Here is a 14,696-nt window from a genome sequence, read left to right on the forward strand (position 1 = left end):
AGCGAAAGGAATTGCAGGTATTGCTCCTTCAACGCAGCCGGGAATCGTTTTACGGATAAGTAAGAGGCGGTATAAAATTTTACGTAATGGCGGTTTCGTACTTCTCCCTTTATGACTGCGTAACGAAGCGCGGAACGACGGGTTAGAGTGAATCTTCCTGATCCGTATCGCGCGGTAAGGTGTATTTTATCTCGGCCGTATTTTTCTACGGTTTTACTTTTAAATGTGATTGCCACGATATTATGCGCGATCGTGATTGCGCTCGCGATAGAGACAGAGAAAGAGAGAAAGGAGAGAGAGAGAGAGAGAGAGAGTCCACTCTCGTTCTGAAAAGCGAAACGCGGTGTTCCCCGAGAACAAGAAAAGTGGGAGAAGTTTATTTTATCAATCCGTAGATTGGTGATTGCTAATGTCGTTCAGTCTCGTGTTCGAGGGATTCAACGTCTATATAAATCAAGAATTTCTTAAGTAACGTTTGATTTAAGAATGTTTTTTTCCCATCGCTCCGGGGAAAGTGTGTTTGCACAATGTACGGTCCTTTGAAGCCGGATTTGAATGAAGCAGGACTTTCCGTGTTTAACATTATTGTATCTCGTTATTTTACCCGCAGATTTCTACAACTACCGTTTAATTCTGAAATTTGTAACGAAATCGTTACTACTGATAGAATTTTGGAGAATTCGATTCTGTCAGGAATGCAGGTCCTGTGCGACAGAATTTTTACTTTCTTTTAATTATAAGAACAAAGCTCGCAAAGAGTGGCGAGTGTCGAATTTAGACACACAAGTATAATAACCAAGTACAATGAAACAATTTCTATAAACAGTACAAGAAGCCACAATCATAGTTCCTCTTATATCCTGCAACAGATTGTTTCATCCCCAAATCATATTAGAGTGCCTCCAGCAATCAGAAAATACGTTTCAGTTTGTTCGATTTTGAAACTCCAAGACCAATGCTTCTTAAAGATCGTTATCATTGAAATTGTAGATAGAGAAATAAAAAGGAATGAAATAATTTCGGAATTTTGAAAGCGATCTGCGTTGAATAAATACATTTCTTAGGGAGTGACGAAAAGACATTCTTAAAGCCAATATTACTTAAAAAATTTCCGAGACATGACGTTGGAAGCAATGATAAATTTAACATAAAATATTATACATGTTTGGAGTACATTTGCGAAACTTGTTAAAAAAACTGAGCCAACGTTGTACACGTGCATTTTGTATCGCGTGTTTCCGAAGAACAGTGTTTTAGAAAATAAATTTCGTTGACAGGAAAGTAACTTTCGACAAGATAAGTATTGGTAAACATCGCTTCGATTTCACTCGCGCGTTACCCTGATGCCCGGAAAATTCGTAAATTCGACCGAGCACGCCGTTACCCAATGTTATACGTTTTAGCAGTGCATTAACAAGCAAAGGGGCGCGGTTGTCGGTGTAACGTTCCTCCCTTGTGTGTACACGAGCTCATTGATTAATTATCTCTCATTCGTTCGTATCGCGACCTTGTTCCTCGTACTTTTTCAGGGTTAATGAAAATCCACGCGACCCATGACGAGATTGATCGAATTATTTTCCGTTGACAATAATAAATAATCGTTTCGAGCCTCACATTGTGTTTCTTACGGGACGAATAATTTATCTGTTTCTGATTTTTCTTCAATTTTATTCTTTTTCGTAACGAAAAACAATACTTTAATGCTAATCGATAAATATAATACAAAACGTAATTTCTTATACAAATTTCACTGGAGGTTTGTAACGTTTAACTTGATATTTTAATTATTCCTCTTTGTTTTTTTCTCGTGTCGACTTTGTGTTCATTTTCTGTCTGCCTAATTCAATTTCAAAAACTTTATAAATAACCTCCCAAAAAAATCAACAGTAGACCAAATTCCTCAGCATTTGTCTATATTTTTCCCAAAAGCATAAATTAATTTTTGCTTCCTCGGTAAAACTTTGCATCCCTTTTCTATATCATTAACATTTGCTTAATTGAATTTCAAAAACTTTAAAAACAGCCCCCGAAAAAGTGAACAGGAGACCGAAATGTATTCCTTGTCATTTACTTAACATTTTTCTCAAAAGCCACGAACTCGTTCACTATATCATTAACATTTGCCCAATTGAATTTCAAAAAACTTTAAAAACAGCCCCCGAAAAGGTGAACTGGAGACCGAGATGTATTCCTTGGCATTTATTTAACATTTTTCTCAAAAGCCACGAACTCGTTCACGAAAGCCACGAAAAATAATTGCCTCGTGTGTCGTACAATGGCAGAGCTTCCGATTCTCCGAGCCGTTTTCGTGTTTCCTGTTCGCTCGAGGAGCATTGCGCGAAGTTGCGCGCTCGGTGATTCCTGGACGCATTCTTGGCCGGAAGTAAAAAGAGGAGCGCGCGAAGCGGGCGGGCGAGGGGCGAGGGGCTCACCGGCTGCAAGTACGTTCGTCGAAGCTATCGGTATTCTAATTACTCGCAGCACGAAAATAGCGTGGAACTTGGAACGCGTAATTACACCCGGGGACGACGCCGCCTTATTAAGGTATCTCATTTTCTTCGGGGGCCACCAAGGAGTGGGAGTAAAGCTGGTCGATGACTTCGGCACCGTAGTTCTTCATCGAGTTTTATCCAATAAAGGTTCACCGATCCTCCTGCTGGAAAATACGAGCAGATCCTGGAAGTCACGACCGTGGAACCCACGACGGTCAACATCGACGGCTAATACCACCGGCAAAAAGCACCTTTTCAGGTTTAGTTAGCTTTCGTCCGACGGTCTGGGGACCCGGGCTCGAACTTCCTCGAAACGAGCGGGCATCTTGGAATTGAATTACGTCGGACGTAGACGACGATCTTGTTAACAACGCGGGCGAATTCCTCGATGCGCTTCGATTGCAACCGTGGCAATCAGCCCCGAACGAATTTGGAATTAGAATCGTGCATCGCCGTATGAAACGACGACCATCGAATTTTAATCGACAACTATACCAATTAGCGTCCATTACGAGAGACTTCCAATCCGAACTAGCCAAAGAAATCGTTTCGTTGCGAATTTTTTGCTCGAACACTGCGGATAATAAACTTCGATTGTTTGCACATATTTTTGGAAAATGTATTCTTTTCGTATCGTAACGAAAAATTAATTTGTCGAAGTAATATGTCGACCGAAGGATCCCTACCTGAGAGAAAACAAGTTTCGTTTTCTTGGTTCTTTAAAGTTGATCGCTGAAGAATGAAAAAACACTGCAGTTTCGTATTCGGGGCAAGAGTAGCTGTAACAAGATGATGAAAAAAAAAATTAAATGCGGAATATTTTAGCAGTACCGACAATAAAGAAAAGAAAATTTTTAGGAAATTATTGAAACGTTTGTTCAAATGGAAAATGAATTTCAGGTACGCCTGGCAAATAAGATACAATTACTTTATGCGTGTCCTGCGTTTCATGATGATTGGTTCATTACTGTTGGAGTTTTTAGGACCACCAGCTTGGAAAAAGTAGTTTTGAGAAAAACCACGTTGGAGTTGGATATCGCGTCACGCGACGGTTTTACTCGAGCAAGCAACTGTATGTAATAAAGTTTGCTGTTAAAATTCAGCGATTAGTTTAACAACCTCGCGCTCTTCGTTAAAAGAGAATGAAAATAACAGAAAATAAACCGAGTCGCATATCTAGTCAACTTTTGAACAAACACTGCATTTGATTTCCAACCGGTGACCTTCCAGGTTACGTTATATCTTCGATTTCTTGAATTGTAAACAATTCCTGAATTTGGAGAAAAAAAAATATAAGGAAAATTAACTTATTTCTTTGAACTTTTCGACCAAAGGAATTCCTTTAAATTTAGAATTTGGAGTGATTTGAAATTAACGATCGAGGAAATTTTATTGCACAAAATGAATCCAAAATAGTGTCGCAAAATTTGTCGGTGTATACTACAACTCAATACTGACAAAAAGTTCGAATTTGTATAATATTTTAAAAAATAATCTAAACTAAATGCATTCGTGTTCAAATACTTCGAAAATTGATCGTAAAATGAACAAACTAAATTCCAATAACTGGTTCACTTTCACAAGACTCGTCAAGAATAGTAGAATTAGTTCTTTCTTCGCTTTTTTCAACTTTAAATTTCAATAAATGGTTTACTTTTGTAAAACTTGTCAAAAATATTAGAATTGAAGCTGAAAAAAAAACGAGATAAAAATGTCAGTATGCAAATGTTTTTCTCGAAACTATGTTTTACTTGCTGGCGTGACAAATAACTCGAAAACTGTTTATTTGATTTGAATGAAATTTGTTAGTAATTTTTGTAACCATATTGTTCACTATATGGTGTATAACATTGTGAAAATAATTTAGTTTCTAAATATTATACTCTCTACAATGTTTCGTTCGATTTCACATACAAAAGATACTTTTTGACATCACATTTTATTCGTGCAACAAAAATTCATTTTAATCGAACATACATCATTACGAAAAATTCTGTTTAGATACTCTTACTATATAATTCCCCTAAGAAATTTTGAAACTGTATAGATACCTTTCAATCTTAAACAGAAAAAATATTATTTGAAAGCTTACTCTAAATTTGATTCGTGCAACAAAAATTCATTTCAATCGAACATACATCATTACGAAAAATTCTGTTTAGATACTCTTACTATCTAATTCCCCTAAGAAATTTTGAAACTGTATAGATACCTTTCAATTTTAAACAGAAAAAATATTTTTTGAAAGCTTACTCTAAATATTATTCGTGCAACAAAAATTCATTTCAATCGAACATATATCGTTACCTAAAATTCTATTTAAATACCGTTGCGATATAATTCCCCTAAGAAATTTTAAAACTATTTAGATACCTTTCAATTTCAAATAGAAAAAATATTTTTTGAAAGCTTACTCTAAATATTATTCGTGCAACAAAAATTCATTTCCATCGAACATACATCACTACGAAAAATTCTGTTTAGATACTCTTACTATATAATTCCCCTAAGAAATTTTGAAACTGTATAGATACCTTTCAATTTTAAACAGAAAAAATATTTTTTGAAAGCTTACTCTAAATTTTATTCCTGTAACAAAAATTCATTTCAATCGAACATATATCGTTACCTAAAATTCTATTTAAATACCGTTGCGATATAATTCCCCTAAGAAATTTTAAAACTATTTAGATACCTTTCAATTTCAAATAGAAAAAATATTTTTTGAAAGCTTACTCTAAATATTATTCGTGCAACAAAAATTCATTTCAATCGAACATATATCGTTACCTAAAATTCTATTTAAACACCATTGTGACATGAAGGCTTAAGAAATTTTCAAACCATACCACTACCTAGAATCCAAGTCCGCTACTTTCAGGCCCAGCCCCCCGTAACCGCGTAGCGTTCGTAAATTCGATCCCGTTTTGGAGCTGCTTCTGTTGTTCGTCGGCAGCTTCCTACTTTTAGTTCCGCGGAAACTCTGTCGTAGCCATTTTTCGCGTTCACGGGCAAACTTTATTCGTCACTCGGGGTTGACACAATGCCAACACGCCGGTACTTTTACGCAGCAAGATTTACAGATCCGTTTCGGGAACTATGGCCAAACGGACGCGGACTCAGATAGCCGTGGACGACGTCGAAGGGGGTTTGTGTGATTCTCGTAGCTCGCACCAGCAGTGGTTAATTCTCGTAGATTAGCAAACACGACCGTCCGGAATTACGAGGAAAATACTATCCGAATCGTAACGTCGGGTCTGCATTAGATCGTGCTAATTAGCCGTCGTCTGAAAGGGAAGTGGAACACGAGGAGTGTCGGCTGGGGTGGGGAGTGAGCAAGAGGGTCATGACACTCGAATCTTCGGGATAGGGCGCGAGACGCAAGTCCCGCGGATTGGCTGAGCCTTTAACATGCTTTTAACTCGAAGTTACATACATTCGCGATTAAAAGGAAAGTACTTTCAAGTTCCGAGTGGGTACCGGGTCTGAAAACGGTGAGCTTTCTTGGCACGTTCTCATACGCGGGCTTTCATGCGAATGTTACGACTATTGCAGTCTAGGGAGTTTCGAGCGAGAATTAGCTCGGTGCAATTAAGCTTACGTTCTTGGATCGAGATTATCGTTAGGGCCAAGTGATTTAGATACGAGCCCAGACTACCGTGGAAAATTTCCTACGTACGCGCGATGGGGCTGGGGGTGGTGTGGCGGTAACGTTTTTAATCCCGGCGATCGTATCGGGAACGACGGTTGTCCGTCATCTTTTTCATTTACAAGGGATCCGGTGAGCTTAGAGGGGGTTTGTAACTACACTTTCCCGTGATATCTATTAGATCTCGGGGTCCTTCTCGACGTTTTCGCGGTCGGTTATAACCCGGTACTACCCCTTGAACTCGCGTCAAAGGAACTTATGGATCTTCCTAGCGATTCATTTTCTACTCCTTTTTCTCTTAACGCTTTGAGACTTATGGATGTATATACTCGTTCAGAGAAAGCTATCGGTACGAATCCACATTCGATTTTCCGTTGTCGAGAATAGATTAAATACGAGTACACAGACAATTGGTTTATCAATCTTCTCCAATTATAATTTGCAATTTTGGAAAAACTGCCAGTTCAATCGTACGCGTGGTATTCGATGAAAATTGCTCCGATTGAGAATACGTTGATCTTTTCCCTGTTGACGATGGTCACTTCGGGCTCTTTAGTAACTTTGCTTGTATAAATATTCAACTATGATTCCATATAGTATTACTGTAACTGTTTTACAGTCACATCTGTTGTAACTGTATGAAAAATAACATTTCATTGTCTTCTTACAAAAAAAGGAACACATGTTATTCTCGAAAGTCGACTACACATTACAAATGTGATTTGTGTTCTGTATTTATTAAGTACTCTTGAAACTTTTTCCGTTCGGTTAAAGTTGTACATTTCTTAAAGAGTATCTAGAATTATTCGTACCATGGTTGGAGATTCTTTTCATTTTTCTTTAGAATGCAAAACTCTTAGTCGTTGAATGTCGAGCATGCAAATGAGACTCTTGTAGCAAATGTACCGTAGCATTCTACCTACGTTAATTCTTTTTTGTTCGTTCTATTTTCATTAAAACTGTCTTTTCCGTAGGCTACTATTTCTGTAAAGTACTACACGGTCAACGTTCAACAATTGAAATTTTCGTTTTCTGGAGAATTTATTTGTCAAAAAAAGAAGGAGAGGTGCTTTCTGCCACATTCTAAAGTTGTCTCGACTGTCCTCTCTCGGATATAAAAAACCGAAAAAAAATTTAAAAAAGAAGAAACCGTACCACACTTTTAGTATTCAATGCTCGAGGAACGGTTGGTACGAAGTACCAGACGGAAAATACACTTATCGAGATAATAATGTTACGAAGAATAGCTCAGTTGAAATAAACTGAAATAAACCGAAAATCAGACATGGAAGCAGGATGTCATTAGATTTATTTTTGGAGGATTTTGATTTTCCTCGATATTGAAAAATTACCTAATAAACGAGGATCCTCCGTAAGATATAATTGCTCAATTATTCGTAAGATTCTGTTGCATAATTCGAACATCGTGTGCCACAATTAATTGTAAATAAACTTCAAAATCGTCTTAAGCTCGAGTAAGCGACTTTAATCGGTCGTCCTAACATAACTTTTGAAAATGTTAGAAAGGTATAAATTTCGTCCAGATCTATAAGTATCTAATAGAGTCCACAATCGACTCTAATTTTAAAGTTTTTAGTATAGAATATTAGTATCGATATTAGAGACAATATGACTGCAAGGTAAACTAGGCAATTGTTTAAGATCAGAATTTCGTTAACAGTATAGTTAGAGAAACATGTTAACCGAAGGAAATGTATAGTTCAAAGTATACTACATTTGTAGTATCGTGTCTACTTACGAATACAATAACACATTGCTTTTTAAAATGGAAATACATCTTTTCTGTAGATATTCCATTGCATTGTAGAGATTTCATACAATCCTTGTTAATTATTTTCATATCTGAATCAAGGTAAACCAAATTAGGTATCATTGGTCCATACTTTTTTCGACAATGGTACTTTAAACGGATAGTAATACCACGTTTGATAAAGATACTTATTTAAAATATCTTACAAACTGATCATTGTTTCACTACTTCACCCAATACATTTTTATTCGAAACGATAAGAGGATTGGACCCAGAAAAGAAAATATACTTCTATCGAAACATCGTACAATTGTTAAATAGATATCCACACGAATGAAGAAAAAAATCATAGAAATATAGTATATATAATCATTGAACCATTCATCTTCTTCCATTGTCATTTCTCCAACTCCAGCTTCTACATTGTTAACCACCGTCTCTTCCGTTAACTATTGAACCGTTGAGGCATCACACGGAGCTACAACAGCCTCTTACAACGTCCCAAATTAACCACGAGATAAACTCCTCACCGATGAGAGCACTGTTCGTCGATGGTTCAAACGCTAGGTGTTAATAACGCGCAAAAATTAACGTGCACGTTGCCCTCGAGTCCACCGCCAATGTTTGTAACGCAATTAACAGGGGATTGGAGATCCACCGTGGAAGAATTACGGAAAAGAAAATGGCATTCAAGTTTTCCGCGTGTACGTAGACCGACGGAAACAGGATTAAGTGCGCAGAATTCGAGAGCCAGAATCCAAGGTAATTCTCGCTTAATCCTTGGACACGGTCCTACGATGAGCCGTTCGTTCCGTTCGAGCGCAACGAGAGTATTTTCATCGTAATATCGCCTGTCCAAAAGATAATCCCATACCCGATATTGCTTCCATCTTTAATGCACTAAAAATCTATCCCCATCGACGTGCACGTCCAGTTTGGTATCGACAGAAATAAGATCGCTGGCGACTTACGTAGCTACGGGAAACTTTTCCACAAAGACCGATCGTTCCTACGGTCGTCTATCGATCCTCGATTATTCTCCCCCCTCCCCCCTCGTTTCGTCCAGCTCGTGAATTGCGCGGGAAAACGATTTCGCGCCGTTAGCGCGACCTGCAATTGCAAACTGCATACGTGAAATTAATAACGATAATTAATTATTGTAAAACGCATAGGAGTAACTGCAGTGGCGCGTTTAGCACACTGAAATAAGAACAAAGCTCGTATAAATGTAGAGTGGATTCAGAAAATATTTTTTTTTGCAAGTCTGATTGCAATGAAAGTTCATATGCACATAAAGCAGATTGGGTCGTGTATGATGTAATTTTTTTATTGACGAAAAGTTTGCATATTTTGGAACACCCTCTGTAATCGATTATTCTTGCTTCTTCTACTGTATAAATATACACTAAATCGTGAATGTAAAATGTCACAGAAGAAACAGATTTATTTCAGTGTACTGAATTCACCTCTGAGATTATTCTCGCATGTTTTGGAGCACCCTGTATAATCGATTATTCGTACTTCCTCTATCGTATAAATATACACTAAATCGCGAATATAAAATGTCACGAAAGGAAAAGATCATACTTTAGTGTATAAAATTTATCTCTAAGGTTACCCTCGCATATTTTGGAACACCCTATATATTCGATTGTCCATTCTTTCCCCACCGTATAAATGTAAACTGAATCGCGAATGTAAAATGTTACGAAAGAAAAAGATCTATTTCAGTGTACTGAATTCGCCTCTGAGGTTACTCTCGTATATTTTGGAACATCCTGTATAATCAATTACTCATACTTCCTCTACTGTATAAGTATACGCTAATTCGCAGATATAAAATGTCACGAAAGGAAAAGATCTTATTTTACTCTACTCAATTCGCCACTAAGGTTATCCTCACATGTTTTGGAACACCCTGTATAATCGATTATCATCCACCACCGTATAAATATACACTAAATCGCGAATATAAAGTGTCACGAAAGGAAAAGATCATATTTTAGTGTGTTAAATTTTTCTCTAAGGTTACCCTCGTATATTTTGGAACATCCTGTATAATCAATTACTCATACTTCCTCTACTGTATAAGTATACGCTAATTCGCAGATATAAAATGTCACGAAAGGAAAAGATCTTATTTTACTCTACTCAATTCGCCACTAAGGTTATCCTCACATGTTTTGGAACACCCTGTATAATCGATTATCATCCACCACCGTATAAATATACACTAAATCGCGAATATAAAGTGTCACGAAAGGAAAAGATCATATTTTAGTGTGTTAAATTTTTCTCTAAGGTTACCCTCCTATATTTTGGAACATCCTGTATAATCAATTACTCGTACTTCCTCTACTGTATAAGTATACGCTAAATTGCAGATATAAAATGTCACGAAAGGAAAAGATCTTATTTTACTCTACTCAATTCACCTCTAACGTTATCCTCGCATGTTTTGAAGCACCCTGTACATTCAATTATCCATTCTTTCCCCACCGTATAAATGTAAATTGAATCGCGAATGTAAAACGTTACGAAAGAAAACGATCTATTTCGGTGTACTGAATCCGCATCTGAGGTTACTCTCGTATATTTTGAAACATCCTGTATAATCGATTATCCGTACTTCCCCTACTGTATAAGTATACGCTAAATCACGGTTGTCGCGCGCCGCGTTAATTGATCCCGTGATTCTCGGAATTTCCCGACATACGTATTTCACTTAAACCGCGATCTTAAATAGTCGGGTTGGATCTCCTCGAAACTGTCCCACGTACGCTCGCGATTCGCGTCTTAACGCACGAGGGATCCATTTGCGCTCGGAGGATTCGAGGAATTCGCTCGTGCTCTTCTTACACCCGTGTCGTCGGTGCACGCCGCGAAACGATCCCGCAAACGTTGCCAGTCGTAGCGAATAATCCCGCGCGGAATGCGGGGCAATAAACTGTCCTCGTCCTCGACCGTGCCGCGATTTCCACCGGACGATCGGGAGGGTCTGGCAATTAACCCTGGCGCCGCTGAAGCACGCAGTACGGTGCTGGAGTCACTTTTGACCCACACGGATGCGTCACTGCACAGTAGCTCCTTTTCCGATATAGTGCTAACACGATGACGGTCGTTCTACTCTGAGTTCCTCGTCGATGTTATACCAACACGGTAATCACCCTTCGAATTGACAAGATGCATTAAAAAATGTAAAAAATTCCGAAATGTATACACGTAGCTTGCACGAAAGTGTAAGAGTCCCCGGTTACACGAAAGTATTTTTCTTCCGCACTAAATTTCATTTCGAGCGGGTGAAATCAATATAGTTCTAGTTTGGAAGATGAAGATACAATTTTCGATTGTTTCGTAATAGGTTGACTCTGTGTCGAGGAAATGGTAAAATGAAACGCATAAAAACGATACTATTCTTTTTCCAAATTTATTCAAACGCGTAATATTACATTTTTTAACAATCCTAATAATTTCTTATCGCGAAAACCGGCGGAAAGGAAGATCTCCGGGAAAGAATACTCCCTTAATCTCGCGATCCGCCGCAAGTGGACGGTCACGATGTTCTGACTGGTGTTTTATTTGCAGGTCTGAGGTCGTGAAAAAAGGACACACGCTGCGTCGATGCGAACGATCGCCCGTTGGAGCGCCATTCCCGTAAACCGAGAAACAACCCCAAAAAGTAGAACACGAATCGTCCCTCGCCCAAAGGTCCGTAAAAACGTTAAACCGTGGCGATCGTCGTGCACGTGAGAAAGATAATGAACCAGTGAGGAGGACCACGTGGAAGGATCTTCGTTGGAGAAGAATCGCGAGGAAAGAATGGGAAGTCGCGGCACTTCGCGCTTCACAACTCGCTGACCAATTATTTTCGTTTCGATCGAAAACCGAGGCATACTCGCGATCTTGATCACGGACTTCTAAACGACTCGTACGCAAAAAGAGCGAGTGGAACTTCGAGATAGAGAGATCGAGACAATATCGTGATTCCTCGTTCGATCTTTCAGCGAGTAACCACCCCCAAACGCAAAGTGAACGCGAAAGGAATCGCGAAGAAGATTCTGTTGGTTTCGTTCGGTTATCCTGGCTCGTTTCGTTTTATCACGGACGATTCGTTGCTCGAGAAACGCGACCGAGCGCTTGAGGCGCGCGAGCATAAAAATATAACGACTCGAAAGCAGGGTGGCCGTGGCTTATGGGGTCCCTTGGCACGGGGAAGTGAGCGTTGGACGGAGCGCGGGGCACGCGTGATACCGCGCGAACGCCCGGTAGAATCTCGTAAAACTCACCGAGAAGACGTCCATCCACGCGAGAGGGTAACGCTATCGTCGACGACGACGACGAGGACGACGACGTTCCTGGGAATTTCGTGACCCGACGCCTCTCACCCGACGCTAGGTGAAATCCGTTGACGAGAGACTCGTCATCGAATTAAACTCCGCGAGGAATTTCACGGGTGAATTTAAACCGGTGTTACCGATGCGCGGTGTATAATAGACGTCCTCCTCCTTGTTCCGAGAGACTCTTTCGAAAGCCGCGGAATCCGAAGTCGGTTAAGAAGAAACTTCTCGGGAGAGTTCGAGCCGGTGCTACCGATGCACGGTGTACAATAGACACTCTGTTTCGAGAGAAGAGACTCTCTCTCGGAGAGTTTAACCCGGTACCGAATGCGTGTATAATAGATCGGCATCTCTATTCCGGTGTTAGAAGGGACTCCTTTGAAAGCTATGAAGTCGGTGTGGTAAAGTAGACACTTCTGTTCCGGTGTTACGAAGCTCTTCCGGAGATCGCGAAGTTGATGCAACAGATATCACTACTCTGGTATTACATTGGACTCTTTCGAAAACCTTAAAGTTGGTGTCTTAGATAGACATCTCTACTCTATTGCAAGGCACTTTTACCGGGGATCGTAAAGTCGGTACAATAGACACCGTTATTCTATTTAGTATTACAAGGGACTCTTTCGGAGGCTGTAAAGTCCTCGCGCGTCAAGAAGAGCGAAACTCACGGTTAGAGTCTCGTTGGACGAGTGTCGAGTATCGTGAATTGTCGTCGGGGCCATTGTTATGCCCGCGCGTACGCGGTCCTTTCGTTCTATCGCAGGCGACGCTTGAACACCTTTCGAGGTATGGATCACGTGCAAGTGAAGTCGAGGTCGGCCTCGAAGAGCAACCCAACGAAAATGGCGTGCGAGAAAGCGAGCAGACGGCTCAGAACGGTACTGGTGAAGGCGTCCCGTCTCGGCGTCTCGACGACGGAGGTCGCCAGGCTGCCCACCGCCAAGAAGCTCATTCCGCAGAGGGATCACGGATGGAAATTGGCGGTATTCCTTCTGCTGATGTTCTGCGGCGGTGTGATCGTCGCGTGGGCTTGCACCGCGAGGAAAGGCTGCTCGAAACTGGAGGAGATCGTAAGTAGAGCCCCGAGTAAATTTGATAATCGAGGACACCGCTACCGGTGGCCAGTTCTCGTACGGGCGATCCGGACCCGCAAAATTATTTAAAGGGTATTACGAGGGTAATACCCTCGTAACGATTTTCCACCGTTTGGAAATTTCTGTTAGCTCCGGGACACGGGGAATACGAATACGCTCGATTCTCTCGTAACGCGACGTTTTGAACACACAGTTTTCGTGTAGAATGGTGAAAAAATTGTGACAGTTCTTTCATTAAATGGTCTCCATTCTGTTGTCTAAGTTTCTTTTAAAAAATTATGAAAAGAGTACTACAGGTATCTTTGCTACGGTTTTGCTCCGTTTTGAAATTTCGGTTAATTTTGAATAAGAATATAGTCAATCGTCTTGCAACGTGACAATTGGAAAACACAGTTTTGGTGTAGAATGGTGCAAAATTTGTGACAGTTCTTTCACTAAATGGTTTCCATTCTGTTGTCCAGGTTTCTCTTAAAAAATTATGAAGAGAGTACTACAGGTATCTTTGCTACGATTTTGCTCCGTTTTGAAATTTCAGTTAATTTTCAATACGAATATAGTCAATTGTCTTGCAACGTGACAATTGGAAAACACAGTTTCGGTGTAGAATGGTGCAAAAATTGTGACAGTTCTTTCACTAAATGGTTTCCATTCTGTTGTCTAAGTTTCTTTTAAAAAATTATGAAAAAGAGTACTACAGGTATCTTTGCTACGGTTTTGCTCCGTTTTGAAATTTTTGTTAATTTTCAATACGAATATAGTCAATTGTCTTGCTACGTGACAATTGGAAAACACAGCTTCGGTGTAGAATGGTGCAAAAATTTTGACAGTTCTTTCATAAATGGTTTCCACTCTGTTGTCTAAGTTTCTCTTAAAAAATTATGAAAAGAGTACTACAGGTATCTTTGCTACGGTTTTGCTCCGTTTTGAAATTTCAGTTAATTTTCAATACGAATATAGTCAATCGTCTTGCTACGTGACGATTGGAAAACACAGTATCGGTGTAGAATGGTGCAAAAATTTTGACAGTTCTTTCACTAAATGGTTTCCATTCTGTTGTCTAGGTTTCTCTTAAAAAATTATGAAAAGAGTACTAGAAGTATCTTTGCTACGGTTTTGCTCCGTTTTGAAATTTTTGTTAATTTTGAATAAGAATATAGTCAATCGTCTTGCAAGGTGACAATTGGAAAACACAGCTTCGGTGTAGAATGGTAGTTCTTTCATAACATGATTTCCATTTTCTAAGTTTCGCTTGAAAAATTTGTAATGGTGTATTACGAAATTTCTGTTAATTTTGGTATCCAGCGAATACGAATTCGCTCGACCGTTTTTTAATACGATATTTTGAAAATACAA

The 14,696-nt window shown here is 39.4% G+C and overlaps 2 protein-coding genes across 4 annotated transcripts in view; one reads left to right on the plus strand and one right to left on the minus strand.

The window, feature by feature from the left end:
• LOC143153346 (uncharacterized) overlaps positions 1–14,696 on the minus strand; it is a 280,260-nt gene that overhangs the window by 42,928 nt on the left and 222,636 nt on the right. The gene's annotated exons all lie outside the window — the stretch shown is intronic.
• The window catches only part of LOC143153347 (uncharacterized), a 171,901-nt gene continuing 168,727 nt past the window's right edge, over positions 11,523–14,696 (plus strand). Inside the window, exon 1 of one of the 2 annotated variants that reach the window (XM_076324427.1) lies at positions 11,523–13,319. In XM_076324427.1, the coding sequence (XP_076180542.1) occupies positions 13,038–13,319 (282 nt within the window). In that variant the 5' untranslated portion in view covers positions 11,523–13,037. The remainder of the gene's footprint in view (positions 13,320–14,696) is intronic. The other variant, XM_076324426.1, reaches the window with a different exon arrangement.

This window comes from Ptiloglossa arizonensis, chromosome 12 (genome assembly GCF_051014685.1).
Source record: "Ptiloglossa arizonensis isolate GNS036 chromosome 12, iyPtiAriz1_principal, whole genome shotgun sequence".
In the NCBI taxonomy this organism is placed as follows: domain Eukaryota; kingdom Metazoa; phylum Arthropoda; class Insecta; order Hymenoptera; family Colletidae; genus Ptiloglossa; species Ptiloglossa arizonensis.